This window comes from Poecilia reticulata, chromosome 6 (genome assembly GCF_904066995.2).
Source record: "Poecilia reticulata chromosome 6, P_reticulata-male-v2, whole genome shotgun sequence".
Classification (NCBI taxonomy): Eukaryota; Metazoa; Chordata; class Actinopteri; order Cyprinodontiformes; family Poeciliidae; genus Poecilia; species Poecilia reticulata.
Window position 1 is genome coordinate 15104577 of NC_088835.1, and position 26389 is coordinate 15130965.

General features: G+C 39.1%; 1 protein-coding gene and 1 long non-coding RNA gene across 2 annotated transcripts in view; one reads left to right on the plus strand and one right to left on the minus strand.

The window, feature by feature from the left end:
* Positions 1-779: 779 nt before the first annotated feature.
* The window catches only part of LOC103466206 (neural-cadherin-like), a 132225-nt gene continuing 106615 nt past the window's right edge, over positions 780-26389 (minus strand). The window contains exons 24-33 of the mRNA XM_008411644.3: positions 24590-24714; positions 24280-24407; positions 21375-21498; positions 19612-19795; positions 19211-19377; positions 15191-15455; positions 14121-14307; positions 10489-10739; positions 3318-3472; positions 780-1846 (exon numbers count right to left, since the gene is read on the minus strand). Coding sequence (XP_008409866.2) covers positions 1280-1846; positions 3318-3472; positions 10489-10739; positions 14121-14307; positions 15191-15455; positions 19211-19377; positions 19612-19795; positions 21375-21498; positions 24280-24407; positions 24590-24714 — 2153 coding nt within the window. The 3' untranslated portion in view covers positions 780-1279. The remainder of the gene's footprint in view (positions 1847-3317; positions 3473-10488; positions 10740-14120; positions 14308-15190; positions 15456-19210; positions 19378-19611; positions 19796-21374; positions 21499-24279; positions 24408-24589; positions 24715-26389) is intronic.
* Positions 3746-5177, plus strand: LOC108166369 (uncharacterized). Its single transcript, XR_001776705.2, has 2 exons — positions 3746-4374; positions 4832-5177. It is a non-coding gene; the product is annotated as an uncharacterized LOC108166369 (long non-coding RNA).

Consider the following 26389-nt stretch of genomic DNA (forward strand, 5'->3'; position numbering starts at 1 on the left):
GTGGCAGTGTGGCTTCATGCAACCGCTCCATCTCGAAGGGATCTGACCAGATCAAGTTTGACTGCATACAAGGAGACGTTCTGTAGAATTAAGGTGGTGAGGATCTTTTATTCACTTCGAGAGGGTTTATCTCATGTGGGTAGTACACCAAGGCTCATGAATACAAATGGATAAAACACGAGGCTCTTTGAAGACCTACAGGGTGTTAAAAATCCTCTTTTTGGCCTCTTATACGTCTTAGCGTGATGCATTATGTAGGTGTGCAGACGTATGGAAAGGACACGTCAGTTCTATCAGCTGCAGGCAGCGCAGCAGCTCAGTGTGCTTCTCCAGAGACTCGCTCCAGTGTCACACTTGCTTAATTCCAGTAATGTTGCCCAATTAAGTATGATGTAGGGTTGCCTGCTGGGACTCTGACGTTTTGAGTTTATATTGAAGAGTCTCAGCCACTTAGGTCAGATGGCTACAGGCTCTCAACATGAATAATTAATCCCAGAATTGACCTTGCTCTTATCAGTGGCTCTTCTTGCTGGTAGCAGTTAGCCTAATATGACAAGAGCAGCTGCTCGAGATTGTTACGAATGTTATCATCGTACGAACATTGAAAACACCATGAAAGGTGTTATTTTAATAACATGAAAGTGATAAGACATCCAATGTAAATCTCATTTAGCTGATTCGTGTTTGAAGATGAAGGTTTGCTTGAACTTCAGAAAAGAAAAAGGAATATTTGAGCATGACGAATGTGAACGCCTGTTTGAACAAGACCGAGTTTGAAATATTATCAAACATACTCATTTATTTAAAAGGAAATAGATAATACAAATGAAACAATTTTCATTTTGTCACATAAATGATTTCATGAGTCATTAACAGCGCAAAGAATCCAGTTTTCTCAGAGAAAACTCATTTGGCCCGCTGCTTGCAAACATTTCTTCTATGAGCTTTATGACATGGGTTGCTTTGACACAGGGCGCCTCCAAAAAGTGCTGTCTGTGAATTAAATACTGTACAGTGCAATTCCAAATAAACAATACATCACATCTGATCATTCATCGGTAAACATCTTTTATATCAAAGAACATAAATCTTCAAAGTTTCTTCAATACAGTAGATTTATAAGAGAATTCACACAGACTCTGCGCAGTCTTTCCAGTCTTAAAGTATTTCACATTTAATGACCTCCCTTTGGATTTCCACCATTGATTTCTGATTAATGTTGGTTTTTTTTGTTGTTTTTTTCTGGGTAATCTCCAGTTCTGTTTCTCAGAGCGCAGCCTCACCCATTCTTCTCACACTTAAGCTGCCCTCTGCTCTCCTTAAGTTTGTCCCTCTGACTGTCCGTAGTCTTGGAGTCTCCCCTCAGGTCGCACATCACGGCTCGAAGGGTTCTAAAAGTGTCCATCCGGGTTATCTGGGCGGCGTGAAGCTTCACTTCCGAACCCTGGGACGCGCTGAGGGAGCTGAGGGAGCGCACCGAGGACAGGTTGTGCTCCTTTCCGGAGGGACGGCGCGGCGTGGTCATGGTGCCGGCGTCCTCTGTGTGCTCCATGTCTCTGATGACCTCACACAGGTAGCGGGCCAAATCTTGGCTGGAGAAGGAGAAGGCTCTCTGAGAGCGGCGGAAGGTCAGAGGGGACGACAAGGTTTCTGCCTCCGACGGGGGGATGGCCAGGCGCAGGGCAATAGCAGCGTTGCCATTTCCATTCGACATCCCCTTCTTGTTGTTGTCTTGAGGAAGCTTAGTCTGTGGGTAGGAGCTGGTGTTTTGTGGGTAGCTGTAGCGGAGGGATTGTGCGGGGCTGGGCTGGAGGGAGCGCTGCAGCTCCACCATGTTGAAGGCGTTCTGTGACAGCAAAGAAAGAAAAGGACAAAACACAATAAAATATACATTGTTTTTTTTATAGATATATCTAGGCGATAAGAACAACGCTGCACACGCCGTAATGACCAATGCCATTTTGTCATGCTGCATGACAATTTAACCAGTGTGGCTCAACTGATGATTCTGGGAGCAAATGAGCCCGTTACTTAGAGTAAGATGGGAATCCTCAGCTTAGGAAGGGAAATTGGCAACAACAGCTCCTTTGATCAGCCAAGTAATTAATTATCTGTGTGAGGGGATGGTGTTCTGCTCTTACCAAGCCTATTAAAACCGAAGCATTAACAGCTATCGGTGCCTTTTTGCTTAATTTAATCTAATTGACTTGCATCCCTCAATCTCCAGGGGACTGATATTTGGTTATCGTTTTGCAGCAGAGAACATTTTATATAAAATGTTAATGTTTACATTCTCAACTGTGTCCTCTTTTGTGTATTTATTCCCAAAATATACTGTGATGACATTTATAACGCCTTGCAAGAGTATTCAGTAGATCTCTATGCATTTTGTCACATTACAACCACAAAGATTAGACAAGATTGTTTAATAACATGATAGACCAACACAGAGAAGCATAATTAACAAGTGAAATTAAAAAATCTTTGGTCTTCGGTGCATTTTTGAAATACACTTAACACACTAAAGTAGGTGAAATGTTATTTTGCCTCTTTACTCCAAAAACACTAAAAAAAAAGAAGTGCAATCTATGCTCATTTGGAAGTCACCTTAATAAATACTATCTCACTGTGTGCTATTTAAACTCAGTATAATTACAGTTGCTCTGTGAAGACTTGAGGTTTTTATCAAGAGCAATTATAAACAAACAGCATCAAAACAAACACCAAAAAACAGAACAAAGACAGATAAGAGAAACACTTGTGGAATAGTTTAAAGTATGTTATAAAACCAAATAAAATGGCACTGCTGCAAGCCTGCAAAAAATAAGGGTGTCCAAGTATCAAGATGGGCAAACAGAGGATTGATCAGACAACATTTAAGAGCTCAATAGTAACTCTGGATGAGTTACACTGAATATGGAAGAAAACTGATTAGAGGCAGCAAAAGACTTGAGTCTGGGGTGAAAGTTCACTTTCCACCACAATCCTGGACACACAACCAAAGCTACAATGTAATGCCAGAATCCAAATGAGAACCAGTCTCAAACTAAAGCTTACAGGTACTTTCTACCCAATCTGACTGAGTACATACTAATAAAAAAAACCCCAAAAACTAACTAAAATATTTACCTCAAAGACTTGTGATATTACAGCAAAAGTCAAATGAAACACTTTGAAGATTGTGATTGTAATGTGACAAAATAATGTATAAAAGTTCAAGTATCATGACAATATAATGTCTGCAAGTCACTGTTAAGTACCGAGCAGTTTTTAAGCACCGTTCCCATGTTGACAAGAACGAATGGGAATGCACGTACCTGGTCCTGTTCCCCGCCACCTTCCTCGTCGTAGTTGAGCACGTTTTCTCGGATATCCTCCCACTCGCCGTGGTGTGCAGACACATGGTAAACACCCTCCTTCAGGCCCTTGTGTCTCCTCCAGCAAGAGTAAAGAAACAGCCCCAGCATCAACACTGAGGGGTGCCAGAGAGCGTGTTAGCACAGCGGGGAGCACTCGCGCATAATTAAAATGAGAAGCTAAGCAGCAAAACGACATGCCTTTGGATGTAGAAGGAATGAGAGCGCAAAGTTGTGATACAAATTTTTAAAACTCTAGTTATAAAAACACCCACTCTAGAGCATTTCCATGCCGATAAGTACATTTTTCATCAAAAGCACTAAAACCAGCTGACATTATATGAAACAAATAACACATAATGCATCACAAATACGAAAGCCGTAACAGTGATTCAATCCGAAAGGCCTGCTGGCTACCTTGGGCATACAGTTAAGAGGCACTAATGGAACAAACGTGGAAATGGAGGCACCAACCTTTCCACCCATTCTCTTTGATGTTGCCTCTCTGTTTCCTGTCTTATCAAAGACCGCAGCTCCTTGGAAGCCTATTAAATAAATTTGTACTCCTCCCAGCTTAAACTCGGGAGCCTCAGTGGCTCGGCTAAACGTGGGGAGGAATACCGCGGAAGCCGAACAGGAAAAGGTCCTGAAGCACACACATCAATCATATCTATTGTGTGCTGAATTATACAACATTCTGGACTGACCTTTAAAACCCATTAATCTCAACCAATATTTTCACCCTGTTTGCCATCCTTCATGTTCATTTTTTTTCCTTCTTTTTGCTATCTGTTTTCACTGCTTTGAATCTTTTCTCTGTTCTCGCTCTCCGTGTTTTATTGTTGTTGTTGTTGCTGCGTGTTGGAATGTCCTTCCCTGCTTGCTTCCCTCGTTCTCACTCATTAAGTCTCTCCCTGTTTCTGTTTTTTTCCCCAGCACCTCTCTGGCCTCCTCCTGGTCTTAGCTTTTATCTCGCTCGCAAGATGGGATCCATTTCACCTGGAGTATCTTACATGGAGTGAGCTAAGTAGTGATTTAATTGAAAATCTTGAGAGAAATGTGAGATAATGGCATTAGGATTTTTAAAGCAATTGCTTTGAGGGAAAATAATACAAGCAATGACTCTTTTGGTGGTCACACGAGCAGAAAAACACAACTCCTATAGAGGTAATCTGCACAAGAAAGAGGTGGAGGAATCTTTTTTTTTTCCCCCCCAACTGAAAATCATTGCTTTTTTCTCAGTGAGGAAGAGGAGCTGTCTACTTTTAAAACTGGAACAAAACCTTTTTTTTGATCAAACATAGAGTAACTTATGTCAACCTAGACTCTCTCTGTAGCTGCAATAGGCATACGGGACATACTGAACACTTTTCTTCACTGTGCTACTTTCTCCTGCTACTCTCCACTTATGCCTTACTTTCAATTCATTGCTGATTTTACCTTTACTTTTTCTATCTGCTATTTTATTTCTACAGAAGCAGCACCTGAGACAGCTTTCCATCCAGCTGTGTCACCTTTATCCAATTTCAAGGAGTCAAATTATGTCCAAGTCATGTTTGATATATACAACATTTTCACTAACACTGAATGATTACTTGATTTTACTATGTGCCTGGAAAATGCCTAATAACCCCCCTTGAAAGGTTTTTAGTCACATACTAATTTCAGTGTCTTTAGTTTACCAGGCTCTTTCAGGAGATCAAGTTGAACACTGACCAGGCTAAGAATGGGGTTTATATTTATTTAAAATATGTGTGCATTTACTCCAGGTCAGACCCCTTGTTATATATATTTTTTGAATAAATTTAATTCCTCTGAGCATTACTGTGAGCAGACTGAATTTGTTTGCTGTGCTTTTGTTTCAGAATCAATTTTCCATCATTTGCTCATTTTATACGAATCACTCACTCCCCAATTTGTGCTTGTATATCGCACACCTTTGGTCGCTGCAAATTCAATGATTCGATGCAGTCAGACGTCCTTACTATAAAAACTTTTTGCCAACCGACATCATTCTAAACTGAATTTGACTGTACTTTATGACAGCTACGTACCGTCACTTGGATCAAATGAGAATGCACGTCTTTGAATCTATTTCTGTCCTTCCGATTGGACTGATACGAGCATATATTTCTGTGTACAAGACGAATCTGTTAGTGTCAACGTGCCTTCAGGTGAGAATTACTGTGGACTGCTGCTGTATAGATGAGGCGAATTGAACTGAATAGGTTGTAGTCGGTGGAGTGAAGGCGCTACACACTTTTATTTTATGCTCCTCTCATTTCAGACCGAAAAAAGATTTGAAGGATTCCTCTTAAATCCCCAACTGACCGTCCTCTGTGCGAGGTGGAGGAGAGAGCAGTATTGATCAGCTGACCTGGCTCCTTGACTGTTAACGCCTGAGCAGCCTTGAAGAAAACACCAGAATCTTGATAAGGTGCCAGCCCGACGGCAGCTCTTATCCTTACCTCCAGGATTACCTGGCCTTCTAGGTGCAGCCTGCAGGCCCTCCTTCCCTCCAGCATCACCTGAGCTGCACACATAACTACGGCGGCGGAGTGAGATGGACGCCAGATTGAGGCTAAACTGCGGCCCCCCTCTCCATTGCAAGCACCCAAAATTAGATATAGGTAAACAGACACTGGTTGCTCTATACCCGTAGCAACTGCAACGCAGAGTTGAGTGCGAGTGAATGTGCAGCTACACTCCGGTGAGATCAATATCCCACAGGGTAGAGCACAAACATCGCAGTCATTCGTCAATCTATAACACTGCTGCTCCTCTGCCCTCTAACCACTACTATGAACAGGGCATTATGATGTTAGACTGGACTGGACTGTGCATTATGAATGAGAGTGGAGAAAACTGTAACCAAGCACGATCCCTGAATTTAACCATTGCGCTGCGCCTCCAGTCTGAGAGCAATGAGGGGGGGAAGAGGTATGAAACAGATTGAACATCAGTGGGAAAAGAGGTGAAATGGGAAGAAATAAAAACTGATCAAGATGGAAATGAGACAGGTGAGAAATGAGGAAGAGTTGGGAAATAATTTATTTATACATTTTTCAGGGATGAGGAGGGAAAGGTGAAAAAAAAGGCGGCACTTTACACAATGGCTTTTGGAACCGAGCCCATCTGGACAACTAATTCCTCTATTCATCAAAACACACAGTGTCAGAGTTGATATTTGACTAATGAGCGGTGGTCAGACGATCTTGTTCGGTCAATAACCTCCACCGATCTCACACTCCGCTTGGCCTGGGATGCTGTATGTAAAACTTAATAATGTATGATGATTTTAACTTTTAATGCACGTTGAGGCGGAGTAAGAGTCGCCTGTAATCTAGCATCCAGCCAGCAGCCTCAGCCAAGCCTACTGAGAGTGCATTTATAGCGGTGGCTCTTGTGGTTCTGAGCCTGAGGATCATCATTAAACAACTGTTGTTTTGTGCCGTAAAAGCAGCTGTTTTCTAAATTAAAGGACAGGACTAATCTTATTTTCCAACACAACTAAATATTCCGCTCGCTTCCAGTTGAGGGGGAAGATTTGAGTTGTTTTGTTATTTTTTTTTCTAACCTGTGAAAATGTAATTACACTCACCAACGAGTGTTAGTCCTGATCCAAATTGCATTACGGAGCAGCCCACGATTCCTGCTGAGGTGAATTTTTATTTTTTTTGCACGGTGAATATAAACGCCTCATCTGCAACCACGGACAAACTGCTTCAGTGGTTTTTTTTCTTTCTAGGCTGGCATTGCAAGTAGCTCATGAATTTCCATGAATGAAGCCAAGGCCACACCTCATCAGCTTTGAATTAATTATCAAATATCGCAGACAACTTTACTGATCACCTAATACTGGCCACATGGCCCTTGAGGGAACGTCGAGTCAGTTATAGGCAGGGACAGTACATATTGAATTTCCGAGGCGTTTCATATGACACAAAGACTCATAAACAGCAACACAGCCTTTCAGAGGGAAGCCAGTCCAACAACACGTAGGCTATTTGTCTCTCTATTTTCGTGAGCACCAAAAAAAAGCACAAAATTCCTTATGTGATCCCAACACAATTAGTTTATCCGTTTCCTCGACCTTTACCGAATAGGATTTTCCATCTTTTTTTTTTTTAAACAATTGAAGTAGAAATATTTTTGCATATTTAAAAAAAAACCCTCTGGCAGCAGATGTGGGTAGATATTGAATCTTGATCCTATTAGGTCTTAACACAGCTTATGAAACCATCAACCATGCAGTTTTATTCATCTGTTTACAACAAGGAGGGCAAGTGTCATCAGTTCAAGTTAAGAGCTGAAATATCATTTGAATAATCAGTTATCTGATGCCCTTTGTGTTGCCTGCTAAACAATTTAACTGATGTTCCTTAGAGCTCGATATGTAGTTAATTTGCTCCTAAACTCTTAGACCTGTAAATATCACTGGCTATTCTCCTGCTTATTTTTTTTTAAATGTTATGTACTACATGAATAATCACTGCAGAGAGTAACTGAGAAAAGAAAGAGAAAGACAAGGTCTGTTATGGGTGCTCTTTTTAAGCTGTGCAAAGAAAATTTCATTTCAAACCTGTGCAATGAGAATTAAAAAGAAATTGAAGGAAAATATAAGAAAACATCACTGCCTTCCCTTTGACCTTCTTAAGAGACCTTATGAGGACCTCATAAGTTTTTTACACTGCGCAGTCTGGTGGAGTCACACTGACCCTGTCTGCGCTTTTATGAGTATATTTGTTGTGTGTGTGTGCGTGTGTGTGTGTGGTTTCAGAAGCTGACGGTCTGACGGGTCAACCCCACCGGCTTCCCTGATCATGACTTTTGCTGCGCTCCTCCTTAGCATCGCGTTGATACCCCAGTAGGGTTAAATCATGAAATAACTTTTTGGTTCAATTGTATTAGTTGCCCACCTGACTGCTGCCCGACCTCTGACCTTTAGAATTATCAATGAAACAGGATTTTACCAAACCTATTTTCATTTGGGGTCATATTAATATCATGAATCTCAAAGGGCCGATTATGGGAGGAAATATTGATAAAACTACCCACTAAACTGTTCAAATATGACCAAATAGCTGTCTCTGAAATTGATAAGTATTTCTTAAAGTTAAATGACACTGAACATCTTTTCACACTGATATATTTGGCGGCATATAAATAACTGATTTGACTGATCAAGTGATATTTAAGCACACAATTGTTATCTTGAAGGTTTTATTCATGTGACCCTCAAAAGTATAGAGTGTCACGTAAAAAGTGGCACATCATGCAACAATTTAGGCAAATTTCAACAAAGGGTGAGAAATGGATTCACTGGCATCTAGCCATGTATAAAGGATGACAAAGCCATTTCTAGGGATCAGGGACTCCAGCAAACCACAGCGACAGCAATTATCCACTAATTAAGATAAAATGGAACAGTTGTATACCTTCCTAGGAGTGTCTAACAAAGTTTATCCAAGAGCACATTGACAAAGTCTTGCTTTGAGCCTGGTTTGCTCGTCAAAACCCAAATATTTATGTATTTTTTTTCATATTTACTGTACTTGCAAAGTTTCGCCCAACCTTCTCAACATTAGCATCAGCAATAAAACTCTAAACTTCAGCTGCTCACTTCTCAGCAGGCACAAAGGAGAGAGCACATAACCCTCATCTTATAATTATTGATTTCAAGATTCTGCTCTTAAACTACAAAGCATTCAGAATCCGCTCTCCCGTTTACAGATCTGAACTCATGACCTCACATGTGTCAGAGTGCAGCCTTAGATCATCTGATGAGCCTTCAAAGAGAAACTTTTTGGTAAAGGCACGCAATCTCCCACACCTTTTATATTCTATAACTTTATTTTCTGTCGAAGCAGCTTTGAGTTTCTACTTGACATCTTTCTTTTCAGACAGACGGACGGACAGACGAGCAAAATAATTGGGTCTCCTTCTCATTTTTCATATTTTGTCGAATTACAACAAGGTTCTATGTATTCTATTTTTCAGCACAAGTATTCTGTTTTTTTATTCATAATTATAACTGTGGGTCTTTTGGGCGATGTTTCCCCTAGTTTTGCACATCTAGCAACAGCATTTTTTTTATCTATTCTTTGCAAAATAGCTTAATTTCACTCTGGCTGTATGGAGACAAGATTAATTTACATGGTTTGGCACCAGTTTTGATGTGGATACAAGTCTGAGCTTTGAGAAGGCCATTATAATACTGCCATATTCAATAAATTGACCTGTTTTGATGAGGTTTGTATCAGATTAAAAGTCTTCAGATTTCAGTTTGAAAAACAAAAACAGTGTTTTAACGCCATGCATCTTTTTGTGGCTCTTCCCAATAATGCACTACTTTATGTTGGTCTCTCATGTAAAAGCCAAATAAATTTAATGGATACCTGCAGTCGGATCACGTGTGCAGGTACAAAGCTCAGATGCAGCTAAGAATCTATGCTTGGCTTTGTTCTCTTATTCTTAAAAAAAAACAAAAAAAAAACATAAGTGAACATTATCTCCAAGTTCACCTAAAACACTCTAGAGCGATAAAGAGGACAAAGATGTCCCCACTCTGCTTTGCCTGCTGTATGAGCTGCAAAAAAAACTAAAGTGCTCAATGAGGAGATAACTGATTGATGAGGTAGACAATAAGTTGGCCAATTAGAAAGTAAGGCAGAGAGTGAAACTGACCTCTAAAGTTTAGACAGCAAGTGACCGGAGTAAACAGACATGAAAAACAGAAAAATAGAAAGAATCTCAAAATATCAACATAATTTTTTCTTAGTTTTCCTATGAATCACAAATGAGGACAAGCAGTGTTTCTCTTATCTCCATGCTTCCCATCCTGTGTTTCCTGTTTTCACCAACTGCCCATAGAGAAACACATCCCAGCATAACTCAAGAGATCAATAAAGCAACAAAATATACGGCTGTGTACAGAGTCAACAGAAGTGAGAAGAAAAAAAAATAAAACAGCTTATATACAGATCAAGCAAATATGGAATGACGGTACAGTGACAATGAAAACAAACAAAACAATACAAGATGAAAGACGGTAAAAAAAAAAAGAAATCAAGACAGACGATGACAATGTTTGGTCACCATATGTAGAAGAGGACATAGTCGATGTAGCTACCTAGAAAGGCCATGACACAGATGCTGATGGCAAACATGGAGCTGAGGCTGAGGCTGCTGCCGTCCTCGCTGTGGAGCACGGCGAGCGCCACCTCGCAGTGCCGCCCTCGGTAGCCCTCGCTGCAGTGGCATGAGTAGCGCGACGGCGAGTGGGCCACGCACGTTCCGTGTCGGCACGGCCGGCTGGCGCAGAGCGTGTAGATGCACGCTCTGCCCGAGGAGGTCTCTCTGGTCATGTGTCCCGGAGGGCACCTGTGCAGAGAAGATGAAGAACTGTAAAGGAGACACGTGAGACACTTGGGAAGCTGTCAAATAAAAAAAAAAAAAAAAAAAAGAACATTGAATTTTTCAGGAGTTATGGCGTCTAAGCTGATGGTGTAAAAATAAATCCCTCAGGAGTTACACCTCTTCTATCAGATTCAAAGATATGTTCTTTGAAGGTTACAGAACGTTGACTGGAAATGAAAAAAAAAAAAAAAAAAGAGGGAACAAGAAACCGGGACGCTAAGATTGGCTTTGCAGCAGTAGTCCGCCAGTATATTTGTACAAACTATCCCCTGAATATCACTCATCCCTGCCCCCTGCTTCTCTGAGTGCTTTGTATCCCGAGGCTGTGCTGCAATCACAGAATATGGATGCCAAAGTCCCCACTGGTTTGGAGTGTTGAAATCACAGCAAAGAGACTTAGTGATCCTGTAGAGTTTAAAGGGCCAGCCAAAACTCTTACAGTCGCTGCTGGTATGTGTTTTTCTTTAAAGTTGACTCAATATTTGACACTCTGCATGCAACTGGTCCGCTCGGCCTCGTTGCCATCTGTTGGACAATGGCGCGTCGAGAAACGATAAAACATTCACACAAAATTATCATACTAAGGACGCAAAACCTCCTTTATCTGCATTGTTTTCTGTATGTTTTGTCAGCTATTATTCATTCAAATGCAAGTCTTGCATAAATAAAAGCTCTACGACTTCTAATTTTCTGCTATGAAATTAAGAATTGTTGACTTTGGACCACCTTAGAAACAAACTGTTTAGTCAGTCGGTCATTTTCGGTTGTATAATTATGACTTCCAGTTATAATGTAAAGAACCTTTATGTCACCTTTTACTGAGACATGCAGCTTAAATCACATACAAAAAATATTCCAGAAATATTGCCAAAATTGGATGTATTTTGACATAGGATAGCCTAGTTCTTCAGTAGATTCAAGTGTATCTCAAAAAAAAAAAAGAAAATTACAAAAAAAGCGCAATATTTCTTGCCAGTCACCTCAGAAAGTGGTATCACTTATATATTATGTAAAGTCATCACACATATGTTGATATATTCTAATTTTAATGATTACAGAAAAAAAAATCCCAGATTCAGTAACTCAGAAAATTAGGATACTGGGGAAACGGTCGCCAGTGAAAATAATGGTGTCACATCCTAATCAGCCAATCAACTCAAAACACCTGCCTTGACAGATATCCAGAAGACGGTCATCAACACCCTGACATGGGTAAGCCACAAAAGGTCACTGCTTAAGAAGCTGATTGTTCACAGAGCAAGCATATGAACAGAAAGTGAGTTACAGGGAGACGTGTGGTTAGAAAAACCACCAACAGGGAGAATCATAGCCTTGAGAGGATTGTCAAGTGAAATCAACTCCAGAATTTGGGGGAGCTGCACAAGGAGACTGTGGCTACACTACGCCAAAGTACACAGTCAATGCAGCTGGATAGCAGAAAATTTTAGAGCACTTCATGTTTCCTTTTACTGACAAGCCTTTTATTGGAAATGCTGGTTTTATTTTCCAGCAGGACTTGGCGCCTGCTCATGCTGCCAAAGGCACCAAAGCTGGTTCAGTGACCGTGGTGCTCCAGTTCATCATTAGCCAGCAAACTCCTCTGACCTGAACCCCAAAGAAAAGCCATGAGTCTCAGATTTGTTTAATGAAAGATACAAAACATGCGTTACATTTAGGTAGGAAATTATCTGAAAAGATTTTGTATAATTTTTACATCATGAAAAAAAAAATGTTTTAACCTGGGATTTATGACTTTTGACTGAGTGGACCTTAAGTTTCAGAAATGACAATATTTTTACCAACAAAATCATTTCTGAATGTAAAACCCTGGCATTGGGTGTCCCACAGGGCTCAGCTCTGGAACCTATTACTTTTATCCTAGCATCATCCTTTTATACATTCTACCTCCTGAGACTTATTCCTGGACATTTCTTACCGTTGTTGTGATAGTAACATTCAGTCTATTGCTGAATAACGTAAGATCTCATCCTTGATTAAATGCCTAGCCAGGAGGTATGCGTTTCTCTCTGCTATGTCCTTGCAGCATCATTTAAGACAATTAATAAAAAGTTGTGGTTTTACCAACTATAGAACATCTCTGAGCTTTGAAGTATTTTGTAAAACAAATTAGCCTAAAATGATTAATCATACTTTTATGTCTTCACTCATTCCAGGATGCAGCTACAAGGCAAACACTAAAAAGGAAGCAATAAATTACAGCCATTTTAGTGTTTTTGCATTGGCTGCCCTTACATTTTAGAATACATTTTAACATTTTAGTCGTAACTTTTACAGCCCTCTGTGGTTGTGCTCTTGTTTATAGCGCTGGTATATAGAGATTGATACCTCCCCTTCTGAAATCTGGTCACAGGTTGCTTGTAGTGCCACTGACTCATTATGAGCTCACAGAAAACACTTATTTGTTTGTTTGTTACAAATTATTTAGTGTCAAGTCTTTGTGACGATTTATTTCCAATATTACTACATACTTTACCATACTTTCCCAAACAACATTTTGCTCTTTGCTCTCAGGACATATAATTTCATTTTGCTGACTCACATGATAAAATGCACACATATTTCCCCTTAATTGGACTTAGCAAAACTGCACTAGTTTTGAAAATGGATCAATAATTTTTTTAATCAATTGGATTGCATTTAAGTGAGGGGATTTTTATTTTTTTGCTAGTTTTGTTAGTTGGCACAATAAATATAACAGAAACTGAACTCAAGTTATTTATAAATGTACTTATAATTAATTCTAATTAATTTCTAATGTTGCTGATTTATGGCTGTGGTCAACTATTAAAAAACAGATTTTAAAAACGATGTTCATCACAGAGATCCTAAGCAGATCAAAATAAGTAATTTCTCATTTGGCTGGTCAGATTTGTGTATTAAGTTTTCCTTTCAAGGGACATTCTGACATTTTACTTGCTGATTCATGGCTTTGCTGAAGATCACATTAAGCAAAATTTCAGTATTATTTGCAAGTTATTGGAAGTTACTCTGAATGTGGAAATGACCTTTTGCATTTCCTTTGAGTATTAACGAGTGCCACCTTTTAGCTGATCCCCATTACTTAGATTGGATAGATACAAAAGATAAAAATGTAGAATAGGTCAGATAGTTGGACGGACGCACAGACAGACAGAAAGGCAGACATAGTTTTTAACTTTGTAAAAGTATAAATTGACTGCTGACATTTCTAACTTCATCATAAGTATGGTAATCCGATGCATCCTTTGTTTTCGGAGATCTGCATGCAAATATGTGCCGAGCGTGACTGCACACTTTAAGACCGCTTTAAAACGTTTGGTTGTTTATTCTCTATATTTGCAGCACCTGCAATCATGCTGTCTCCAGAGGTCCAAGCAGACCAAGGGAGGGGAGCAGTGGTGCTTTCTGCAGGCATCTGAGGAGCAGCCGACAGAGACGCCCTGTGAAGCGACCAGCACCTGAAGTCCTTCTGAATGCTGGTCCTGATCCAGGGGAACGGAGCGGCCGTTAAACCTCACATCACGCAAACAGCCTGGCGAACACAGAGGGAAATAAGAGAAGGGAGACGCTAGTCCTCAGGGCAAAAATCTTTTACAGGCACGCATTTACGCGGCAACAAGTGCGTAAACTGGAATATGCAGGCACACAAGCACTAACACTCGTAGACTTGCCGACATACCTGCCGACCAATGCTCTCACACTGCCAAACATACAAACAGCCTCGGGCAATGCTCTCAGCATGAATTTTTCTTTCTGGTGTGTGTTTTTTTTTTTTTTTCTTTTTCTACCGGTTAGTTTACTCGCTCTGTTGAAAGCACAAAGTCTTCTGCATCATGTAAATGCATATCAGTGCCACTGACATACTGTGTTTACTTGTTTTGAACTATGGCATCAAAACACATTTTGTTGTGTAACACCTGAGGTCCAGGAAGAGGTAAGTCTAGGTATTAAATCCACTGCATGTTCAGCTGGGAGACACATTCCTTTGAAAAAACAGATTGGAAGTTAATACTACAAGTCTTTAAGGAATTATTACTTCATTTTCTTCACCTGACCAGAACTTTAATCATCTCTGATTTACAGTGAATTAAAAAAGTATCTGCCATTTGCAAATCATCGAAGACATGACTTTCTACGTAAAGTGACAAGTGAGGCAACACAGAGCTTTTGTAAAACTCTTTCAGTCAGTGGTCCTTGAGATACTTCATTAAATTCTCTGTGCCTCACTGAAATCATTTCAGAAAATTTGAAAAGGCATATACACCTGTCAACTGTATATATTGTTCTGTCTTACTGTGTGTGAGCAGAATCCAGCAGAAAACAAGATTTGAAGGTCAAAAAAAAAAAATGCAGGACATTTTTACAGAAATTACTTGTTGTTAGCAATGCATTTAGTTTTCCAAGCAGAAACCTACCAAAGAAGCTGCGGTTGTGTCCTGATGGGAAAGAGTTCCCAAGCATCACCACAGAGGGATCAATAATGATCTCCTGACTCTGGCCGGGTGAGGCGGTGATTTCAAGTCGACCCCCGCCCCGATCCAGCCTCAGGGTGAACTCTCTGCCGAACCGATCCAACTCCACCTCATGCCATTCCCCGTCATCCAGGCGGTGGTAAGGCAGTGAGATATTGTAGTCTCCGTCTCCCAGGTTGTAGAAAACAGCCAGCAGGCCTTGAATCACCTGAAAACACAGTGGTACCTTTCGTAAAAATCCTCCAAGTGAAAGATTGAACGCATTTTGATAATCAAGACTTTGCTCCGAGTTTGAGGCATCCTAACTCTGCAGTTAGAGTACCGCTGTAAAACAAGCTGTTCAGTTTTGTCAGCTGCTGCAACAACACTATTTCTCTTAGTGTAGATTTCAAGACTCAGGAGTAAAATTGCAAAATGAGGTGCCACGAAGCAGACTGACAGTCTGACAAGAGTTAGATTTCTTGCCATATTGCGCTGTGTTGATGTGCAAAAAAAAAAAAAAAACAGCTCTTGAGCATAACAACATTATAAGAAGTAGGCCAGCTCCCAAGGTGAGGAAAAGGCAGCTAAGGGTGAGCAAGGCAAGAATTGTGAAATTTAAGCACCCATACAAGTCCGTCTGCTGTAAAACCTGGCAGAAAAGTGGGATGGAAATTCCAGCGGTAAGAATTTATTCGGCAATTTTGCAGCAATGATGCTCTGCCAGGCTGCTCCACACATCACTGCATGGCAAAGTCATCCCGAAGGCAAGGTATACATGAAACAACAATTATCTTCAGCAGTTAGGGATGAGTGAACACAATGGACAAACCAATGTGAGGCTTCCCATAACTGCAGCTTGTACATGTCCTGAGCTTAATTGGAAACAGTAGGTCTTGATAATTCAGTCAGCCCGGCATGCATTAACTATTGCTCCCTCAGCAGGAGCCCCTTTCTACTGGACGCACACCCATTTATAGAAAAAAAAAAGAAGTCTAAGTTCAATGTGATTTCCCTATTGCTTCATCTTGCCTGTAGTGCAAAGCAGAAATTGTGTAAAAAAAAAAAAGGTTAATCAATACACAGGTACAAATTATTATATAAACTTTCTGCAGTATCCCTTGAGTCATATGCAATCATCCCTTCTCAAAATATATTTCAGCATATTTCTGAGGTCTGAACTATGTCAAAGATCTGATTTTTTTACTCGTTTTAGAAGTTACTTGTGGAGTTTATCCCAGACACCCTCTTAAAAACTTCTTCTCAGCAAGCATTACTCTAAATGTTTTCTTCACAGAGAGGCTGAACTCCTCTGAGAACCGAATGCAGTTTCTACCCAGCCTGCCCTTGGTAACCTCTGTGTGAAAAAGTACTTATTTATTCAGTGGGCACTCAATTCCATATCTATCCATAAGAAAAAAAAAAAAAGAAAAAGAAAACTGGGGCAAAAAGGCCGCCCTTTAAATTAGAAGGTTTAGTCAGAAAACACAGTATGGTGTGTTCAAGTGTTTCTGTGTGTTTTGGGACAAGGCTGAAAATGTTTCAGCGTGTTTGCTGCAGACAGACATCAGAAGCTTTATACAGCTCACCAATTCAGTTCCACAGAGGGTTTCGCAGAAAAGCTCCACAGTCCTCACACCACACATTAAAGTCAACAGCCTTTTCCTTCTCCTGTCACTGTGGGACTGAAACGAGGGAAGGGGACACTATTGTTTTTTTTCCTCATGCAGCATGAAAACTAAAAGAACAAGGGCTGGTGCTTTAAACCGTGCTGTCTGACAAATAAGTGCCAGCACAAAAACGAGATGTTTTTTTTTTTATGTTCTTTTTTCAACGGCAGACTGGCAGTGTGAAATCCGTAATAGAAACAGTTTCGGTGCAACCAGGTGACCTGTGAGTGACAGTCCTACCAGTCAGTTACTTCCAGGCACTGTTCTCACTTGGCCTGTCAGCTGGTTAGATGAAATCCTTTGACAGGGAACACCACCATCATAAACACTCAGCATGGTGTCAGGCAGACGACACACAAGAAGTAGAGTACACTGTCTGCAGCAGTCAACTAATTGGGTTGAAGGAAGTATGCAGATCCAGTGCCTTAAAATAAGTATTAGTACCTCTTGGGATTATTTCATGTTTAAATTTAAAATTTATGTTTTAAATATGATGGTCCAGCTCAAAGCAGCGACAGCAAAAGATGCATGAGGTTTTCAAAACTTTTAGAACAAAAATCAGTAAGTACTATGTAAATTTGTAGACAGCAAATTCAGTGCCGTAGGAAACCATTATTCTGTGTAAATGCAGCTTCAAGTCTTTAAGGGCTACCACGTTTGCACATCTACAGGTTGAAATTGTTGCCTCATATGAGGTATGAGGCAACCTCATACCTCAAAAGACAAGTGGAGGATTTTAGAACCTGGATTGTCTAGTTTTGTGTATGAATAATAAGATTTAGGACTGGACTTTTCTAACACAGAAAAATAAAATAGATTATCATGAATATGGGAACACAACACACAATACTCAAAGGCTCTTAATGACATAATACAATGGACCTGTCATCACAGCTTTGGGGTATTTGATACCCCAAAGCTGAATTTTCTCCTGTTTTTTATTTTTTATTTTTTTAAGACACGTTGGCCTTTGAATTGATTATATGTGTAATGCTGCTTTTTCTAAAGTTCGCTTCTGTTTTTATGATTAAAATCTTCGAAGATGCATAAAAATGTATTAACAGTATCCCAATACAAATAACATGATGGAAGGGAAAAAGCTCAAATTTGGTTTCATCAGATCAGAACATGTTTGCTTGTGGCAAACTGACAACACGGCACCTTGTACCTTTCTTGCGCCAGCTCTCTTCTTTCCACTCTTGTACAAATTGGTGCAGTCCAATTTGTGGAATGCACCACTAATAGTCTTTTTTTTTTCAGGCTAAAGATTCACCCTCCCAACTTTCCACTGGCCTCTTTTTTGCTTTTCTTATTAATGCTTTTCATGTCTGGCCTGTCAGTTTAGGTGGATGACTATGTTTTGATGGGTTTGCTGTTGCACCATCCATTTTCCATTTTTGGATGATGGCTTGAACAGTGCTCCATTAAATATTCAAAGGCTGTGTTATTGTTTTATAGAAAAAAAACCCTAACTTCTCCCTGGATATTATCCTTTGTCTTCAAGTTGCTGCTTGTACACTAATTTTCTCTAACAAACCTCTGAGTTCTTCTTAAAACAGCTGTACTGTCTAGTAATTAGGCGGTCTCTGAGGCTGGATTTTATTCAGGAGTCTTTTAAAGGCGTCTTGAGATTACCTTTTTTGACAATTGGTGCTGTACAACTACAGCAAATTGTACTAAACTTCCTTGAATTGCAGGAAGGCTTAAAATGAATTTATGCAACTCAGTTTTGCAAAAACCATGTGTTCTTTTTATTTAATTTAAAGTTATGCTCCACTTTATTCTGGTCTGTTGTGTAAAAAAATGCATGACATACAGAGGTAATTGTAGCTGTAATGTGATAAAATGTGAACAACTGAATACTTTTGTAAGGAACTGTTTTTATTGCATCTAGTGACATACTGCACAGACTCTGAGCTTACTTCTCCACATAAGCTGTGTCAGAACTCAGAAGTGTTTAACAAGAGATCTGACCTTCCATTTACTGCTATGTCCACTGACTCCCTTGCTATATGAAAGTGGTTATGAAACCTTATCCAGAAACAAAAATACCCTTGAATAAGGAGGGCCTATTATTTTTAATCAAACACTTTCCGAAAAGGCTCTCTGCAGATCTAGGCAAAGAGCCAGTAAGGAACATACATATGTCAGTCAACAGCCCCCTCAGTATCCACCCATATGTCTCCAACCCTGATATTACTCACTCACAGCCTGACAAGCATCTGCTGCAATCATTTGCAGGGCCTAATTTGAGGCTCACAAACAAGACAATCGCAGCTGTCAAGGTGGAGGCGGGTGACCAGCCGTGACTCACCTCTAAACGCAGGTATTCACTTTGCTCCTGGGACAGCAAGCTGAGGATGACCCCTGTTAAAGCGCGAGTACGGACCCCAACCTGGACTCTGGTCCGCCTTGCAGGGAGAGACCACAAGAGCTGCAGCTGAACGTGGCTCCGGCCGTCAAAGGAAAACTCTGGAGTCACTTGTCAATCAAAAAAAAAAAAAAAAAGCACAATAGGGCTTGTTCAATTAATTCAGCTGTCACATGGGAAATACATGAGGGAATAACAGCGAGGGTGTGCGGCTGTGCAAAAGCACTTTATGTAAGACGGGGTTATCTTCCCACACCAGCAAGTTTTCCCATTTGGGTCTGCACACCTCGTGAGGTTCAGACTGAAAACGTCATGGTCATTTAAAGGCAACTCTACGGGCCTACCTTGATCACAATGCGGGCCTGTAAACCCTTTTTCACACAGGCAGCTGAAAGAGCCCCACTCCCCGTGACAGCTGCCCCGCTTGCCACAGGAGGGAAGCTGCTCCAAGTCGGCGCAGTGGTTATCAATGAGACCGCAGCCGGGCAAAGTGTTGGAGGATTCGGCAGGAGAACCAAGGTCATGCAGCTAGATTGAATAAAAAGGAAAGAAACAGGAGAAAGAGAGTTGAAGAATGACACACTGAAAGAAGGAATGAAAAAAACAAGAAGGAAATTGAAAAAATATAGTTTTATTAAAGATTTGTAAAAAGAAACGGTAATGGTAAATTAAAATCAAATCTTTCAAAAAGCTGTTTTTGTGAAATCAATTTCAGTGTTTGATAAACTCTAAAATGGAACATTAAATAAGTTTTATCTGAGATAAAGGAGGAGGAACTTCTGAATGGAGACGCAGTGAGTGAAAACTAAACAATCCTTCAGCTTTCTTTCATACAAACATGGAACAGGGCACCCAGCTGCTACCGGCAAAATGCAGTCGGCTGATCAACAGCAACTGTCAGCACAGGTATAAAAATGGACGTCTGAGGAGTTTGTTCATCTGAAGCTTTTAAGGAGTGTGTTAATAAAAAAAAGACATCAGGTTGTATCTATTAGAGTAGAACCAACTGTTGTAGCACATTCAGTAATCGTAGAGGGGGATGGGGATATGAATGTTTGAGTACATTATGTTTGTTTGTTTGTTTGTTTGTTTGTTTGTTTGTTTGTTTGTTGACATGGCAACAGTTTTATTTGTCTTTGGGCATCAAATTGAAGTTTTGTTGGCATTGGTATTTACCTTAATTATTCTGCTTTAATCATCCTAATGACCAAAACAGTATGACGTTAACGTAATGCGCTCGGGAATGAGTTCTGTCAGTGTAGTGTTCTGGTAAGAATATAGAAACAAATGCAAATCTGTGTGTGTTCGTTGGTTGATACTGTTGAACTCCTTGTGCAGTTTATTATGCTCCTGGCTGATTATATATTGATGTGTTTTAATTGCTGCACGGTATGCAGGTTGTGTATTCATTTTATTAATTAATGTGCTGCTTTTTCCTTTACAATGTGGTCGATGTTATGTTCTCGCGTTCATTTTTATTTCGTGTTTCCATTTCAAATCCCACATGTGTGTACCTTTAAAAGCCTATATACACTCAAAGACAAGCCCTTTTCTTCTCCCTTTCTGACATTACATTATACTACCTTTTATTCTGTTTTAGATCAGTTAGGATTACAAATATTTATATTTACTAAATGACAGAATGATACATTTTCTGTAAATGCAAATGTTTACACACACTTCCTTAACATTTCGTAGCGTTATCCCTCTGCAAGATTTTACAGTAAGCTGTGTATTTGATTTATTGCTTTAAATAAATCCAAAGTTATGACACGGTTTAACTCAAATACTGGAAATAAACATATGACACAAGGTTATAACACTATGATCTGAACTTTTCCAAATTCTCGACAAAAATGGCAAACTTATTGCATATTAAATTCCAATTAATAATAATAAAAAATAATACTGATAAATAAAAATTATGCATGCAAGAAACCTTTGTATCACTCAGACCTAAATCACATAAATTATTTTACTAAATTGTATTATTTATAAACTTAACAAGTTTTCTGTCGTAACAGAACAGATTAAAGGAATACAACAGAGCCACCTATTCGTCCAGCCATGTAGTTGTGTTAAACTCAGATCACTTTTTTTACTTTACCTTGCTGTCCACAATCAAGTCCCGTATACATCCGGTATAGTGTTTGTGTTGTAGTTGTGGGTATTCATATGATATGTTCTCATTGATTCCTCCAAGCTGCAGAACATGGCTTACATTCAGGTACCTGGGGATGAAAAACAACCAAAGTATGTGTACTAAGGGAAACTTTTCAAGGTTACAATTCAAGGCAGAACTTGCAACAAAAATAAAGCGGAGACTGCAGTTGTAACATGTACATACAATACCAGCTGTCTGTTAGAATTCATAGTTTTCTTCGGTTCTTGCTGAGGCGGTCATCACTTTTTGTACGTACAGAAAACAAATGTGACACCTTTTTAATGTTCTTTTCCTCTTACTTTGAAAGTATGCATTATACTGGTATGTAAATTACATTTATGAGAAAGCAAAATCCACTCAGAAAGAGATTCCTCTACTACTTTCAAGACATGTCAAGGTGATAATTTCTCCGCCAAGGTAAGTCAAAACATACCCTCACTGAAATATGCTTTTTATTTATGAATCTCTTTATCTGTAAAATTATAATAAAATATACATTTATTACAAGTTTATCAACAGATAGTCTATTAATAAATAACCTATTAAGCCTATGGAACACCATGATTGTTTTAAACAGAAATTGGAATGTTTACCTGACAAAAAAAAAAAAAAAAAACATTATGGTGGGATTATGTCAAGTGGACGTGTGGCCACTTACTACTGAGGAAAAGTTGTGAGAGTGAATAGATCAATAAAGCAGCTTTCTCCTCACCCACCAAAAACAGTTTGCCTGTTCAAAAGACTTTATCCTCATGAATATGAAATAAATAAAATCCTGGTTCCAAGGGAAAAGAAAATTGCAAGGGAAAAGACAAAACACAGTTCATACTGCAGTAATAACAGATAGCTCTAGATTAGTCAGAAGTCAGAGCACAGAAGTTTCTAAGAAACAAAACATGTAATTTTAGCATGTTTTTTTTTTCTTCTAGATTTTATGTGTGCTGTCAGTTCAAAACTCCTGCTAATATCCCATAATTGCTTCATGGAAAGAAATCAATAATGTGTATTTGAAATAACAGGCTGGATATTAAACATTTGTTTTTCTTAGTGTCTGAGCAAAATGAACAAAAGATTTCAAAGCCCTGTTGTAACTTCCCTTCCAACCACAACCTGTGCAGCACTAGCTTTCAGAGATTTAAAAGTGAATAAACCTTTCAGTTTTTAAAAGAAAAAAGATAGACATATAAAGCTTGAGGGACATGACAGATGTTTAGCTACAATACCATTTTGACAGCTGTATTGCTGAAGTGCAGTTCAACTTCTGGGTTAAAGAGCAAACAGATTATACATGATATAGTGAGAGTTTTTCCAAGTCCTAACAATCTTTATAATATGTGTGCAAAAAATAATAAAGCTTCATCACAATATTATGTGTAAGGTGGCAATTTTCAAATTGTAGCTAAGCTGAAACAACAATAATGAGTCCAGAGGCAAGCCAGGTCCACGGTGGTAGTAAACAAGTTGAGCCGTGACCAAGCACAAAATGCTATGAGGATACGAAGTCAAAAATTAATTGGCATTTTAAGGATTACATTTCAGGAAATCATCAACAGTTTCTTTCCCCCCAGAGAAAACAGTGTGGCACACGAGAAACTAAAAACAGCCTGTGTATCCATCTGATTTAATTTTAATAAATAATAAACCCTGGAAAAACATAAGCAGCATTTTCGATGAGAATTTCTGGGTTTGAACTGTTAGACATGCTGTCTAACGTACGAAATGCCATAAAGATGCTTTGTTTGGTAAAACGTGATTCTAAGTTAACAGATTCAATTTGATTTCTAAGCTGAGATATTTAACTGAGAATAAATGGAAAATTAATTTGATACTGCTTTGATACACTTTTGAAGAAAAAATATGTAATTTTCTTTGTTCTGTCTTTCATTTGTTTATCTTATATTTGTAATGTACAATGCCAGTTGCTAAGTAAAACCTAAAAGGCATACATTTTGTGACTTAGAAAACATTAAGACATGAATGCAAATTAGAATGTGAAACAGAGCATCTACTAAATACTACATTGAAAGTAGCAACCAATCCAAAACATCTTGAAAAGTGTAAGTTTTCCCTCCCCTGCTGCTAGTTTTGCATCTAATCCTCACACTGCCCAGTGAGGATATGGGGCATGTCCCTCCGGTCCATGCGTCAGTTTAGGTTTAAAAACAGTAAGTGGAAACTAAACACAAATAGATTTGTTTGGGCTTGCTAAAGAAAGCCACACTCCAGTTTAAAGAAGGCTCTCTTGAATTATTCACACTGTTACTTCTCATGCACTCAAAACAAATGCAGCCACAAATTTTCCTGTGTCCAATTAAATACTCATTGAAAATACAGCCATTAATTTGTGTCTTTTTTTATTAAAAGAACCACTTGGTTAATAATAAGCAAAGCGGTTAGTTAGTTCACATCTGCTTCATTTACGTAGATTCGTGTTTCATATTTTAATTTTCAAGTACAAATGTATCCTATCTGTGTCTTTTTAACTCATGTTTTAAATATACAAACATAAAACATGTATTGGAGATATTTCTACTGTGGTCCAGCTTCAAATGTGAACTGTGCAAACACCATGGATGGTTGGAGGGAGGGACGAATCTTTTCCAAATGACCTGTGACAGGAACATATTAAACTCATATGCTAATTATAAAATGAATTGTTCGTTAATGGCGTTTCCCTCTCTTTAATTACAATTTCGTGGCAGTACGGCCACGAAAAGGCCAGCTAGATCTACAGATGGATGAATGGTAGGATAGAATGTTCACACAAAGGGATAGAAAAATAAAGCCTGAAAATACAGATACTTTTTCCAAACTATTTTCTCTTTCCAGAATTAATTATTGGTCTTACTTATCCCTGTTGGGCGTGACCCCTCGTATTTCACAGGAAGAGCGATCCTCTGTCATCGCCCAAGAATCCACCCCCTCTGCTTCCATGACAATCGCACTGGAGCATCGATCCAGAGTAAAGCGCACTTCCTTTAAATTGGGTGGGAAAGAAAAAAGAGGTCATTACAGCCGCATGTGGGGATGAATGTTGAGCTTCTTGACAATTCCGTGGCACCGCAGCGTGTTTTCTAATCTGACATTTCTCTCGCACGTAGAGTGAAACAGTCAGTGACAATCGCGTAGGAGCTATGGCAGTTCTGTACTTCTCTTACTTTGCTGTTGCTCCTCACATCAAGGCGGTGCCAACGTCTGTCACTCACTCCAACATTTGTTAACTGGAGAACTAGGGTCCCAGAGCCATGGTTGATTTTAAGGCTAGGAGTCCCACCAATCAGCTCTGTAAAAGACGAACATCAAAATTAATAGAAGCCGCTGAAAAATAAGTGGACAATTAATTCTGGGGGAAATTATTGGAAAAAAAGGTCAAAGTCAAAAAGCAGCACAAAATGCAGGTGTGATTAAATTTATAAAACCAGGGTAAACAGAAAATAGTGATGAAATGTATTGTAAACCAAACAGGGTATAAATAAAAGAAAATAATAAAAAGGCAAGGTTCAAGTTCCCAGTTTGATACAGGGAAATACCCAAGGAAAGTTTCTTCTCTTAAACAAAGAGAATAAACAACTGAACACAGACTGGAGCGCAGAATCTGAGTAGCAGAGAGAACTGTATGCTGCAAGCCACATTGAGAGCACTCATGGCAAAGTTGTGTTAAAAGCCTCAAAATGAATTCAGGTTTACATTTCTTGAATGTACACAGTTGATTGTGCATTTTAGTAATTCATGGCTTCGAGTTTGCCATAGGAATAATTGTAACATGATACAGAAGGACGTTTCACTTAATCCCTGATTGCTGGCAAGCCTGTTGCCAAAACAAGGTGATTATGTTTTGAAAAAGCTCAATGTTAAGAACGACAAAGAATCTGAGATACTGTGGGATCACTTCTCGTCATTATGTTTTAAGGACGAGAAATAATCGTCCTTTTTTAGATCGTTTGACAGAAGACTCCAGCAACACTTGAAATGCAAAGGAACCAACTTCACTGCATTCATAACCCCAAAAATGGACAAGAGCCAACATTTTTTGGTTCCCCAGAATTTTAAATTTTTCTGGAGTCTTTATCTTACCAGATCTTTGTCCCTCTCCATGCACCTTGTAAGTAGCTGAAATACCAGAACATTTAAAATAACAACATCCTCTACCATTCAGATTATTCTACGGCAATAAAAAAATTATTTCTTTTGGGTCCGACACTGAAAATAGCTCTTTATCATGGGGTGACAGAAGAAATTTAAGAAATGACTTTGGCTCGTTAAGAGTCATTAGTTTGGAGAACATTAACTAGAAAACATATAGACATACTGTATATCCATGAATGTAGGCAGGGAGCATTTGCACAATGATAGAAACAATAACCTGATAAAACTCCACTATAACTGCATCATTATATAATATAAAATTAAAAAGACTGTTTCTTTACTATGTTACACAATTGGATGATATTACTTTTACATTCAGCATATTTAACATCGTCTTCACTCTAGTTGCCTTGAGAAGATGGTATGCTTCTTCTAAATGTTTCAGTGCCTCCTAAGGCTGCAATGGAATTAGATCTTTAAGGCGAAACATACTTAAATTGTATTAATTTGTTTTGATAAAAAAAAAAAAAAACTATGAAAAAAAAATAAAGTTCCCAGAGTGAGCCTTTGTATCAGCAACAATAAACTGTGTTGATGTTTCTTTCATGAAGTCACTGTGTGCTTTCCGAGTAGTTACCTGTGAAGTGGACTGCACCAGGTATTCAACCATGCTATGAAAGATTCCCAACAGAGCAAAAAAATAAAGCTCAATTCAAAGAAATCTGGACCTGAGTCAACAAAAAGCAACTATGGTTCACTGATTTTCTGTGTGATGGCACAAGTGATCGATCATTACTGGAGGCGCAAAAAAAAAAAAAAAGGAAACATATTTTCTTTCCAGTAAGACCTTACTGGGATCTTTAAACTCAGTA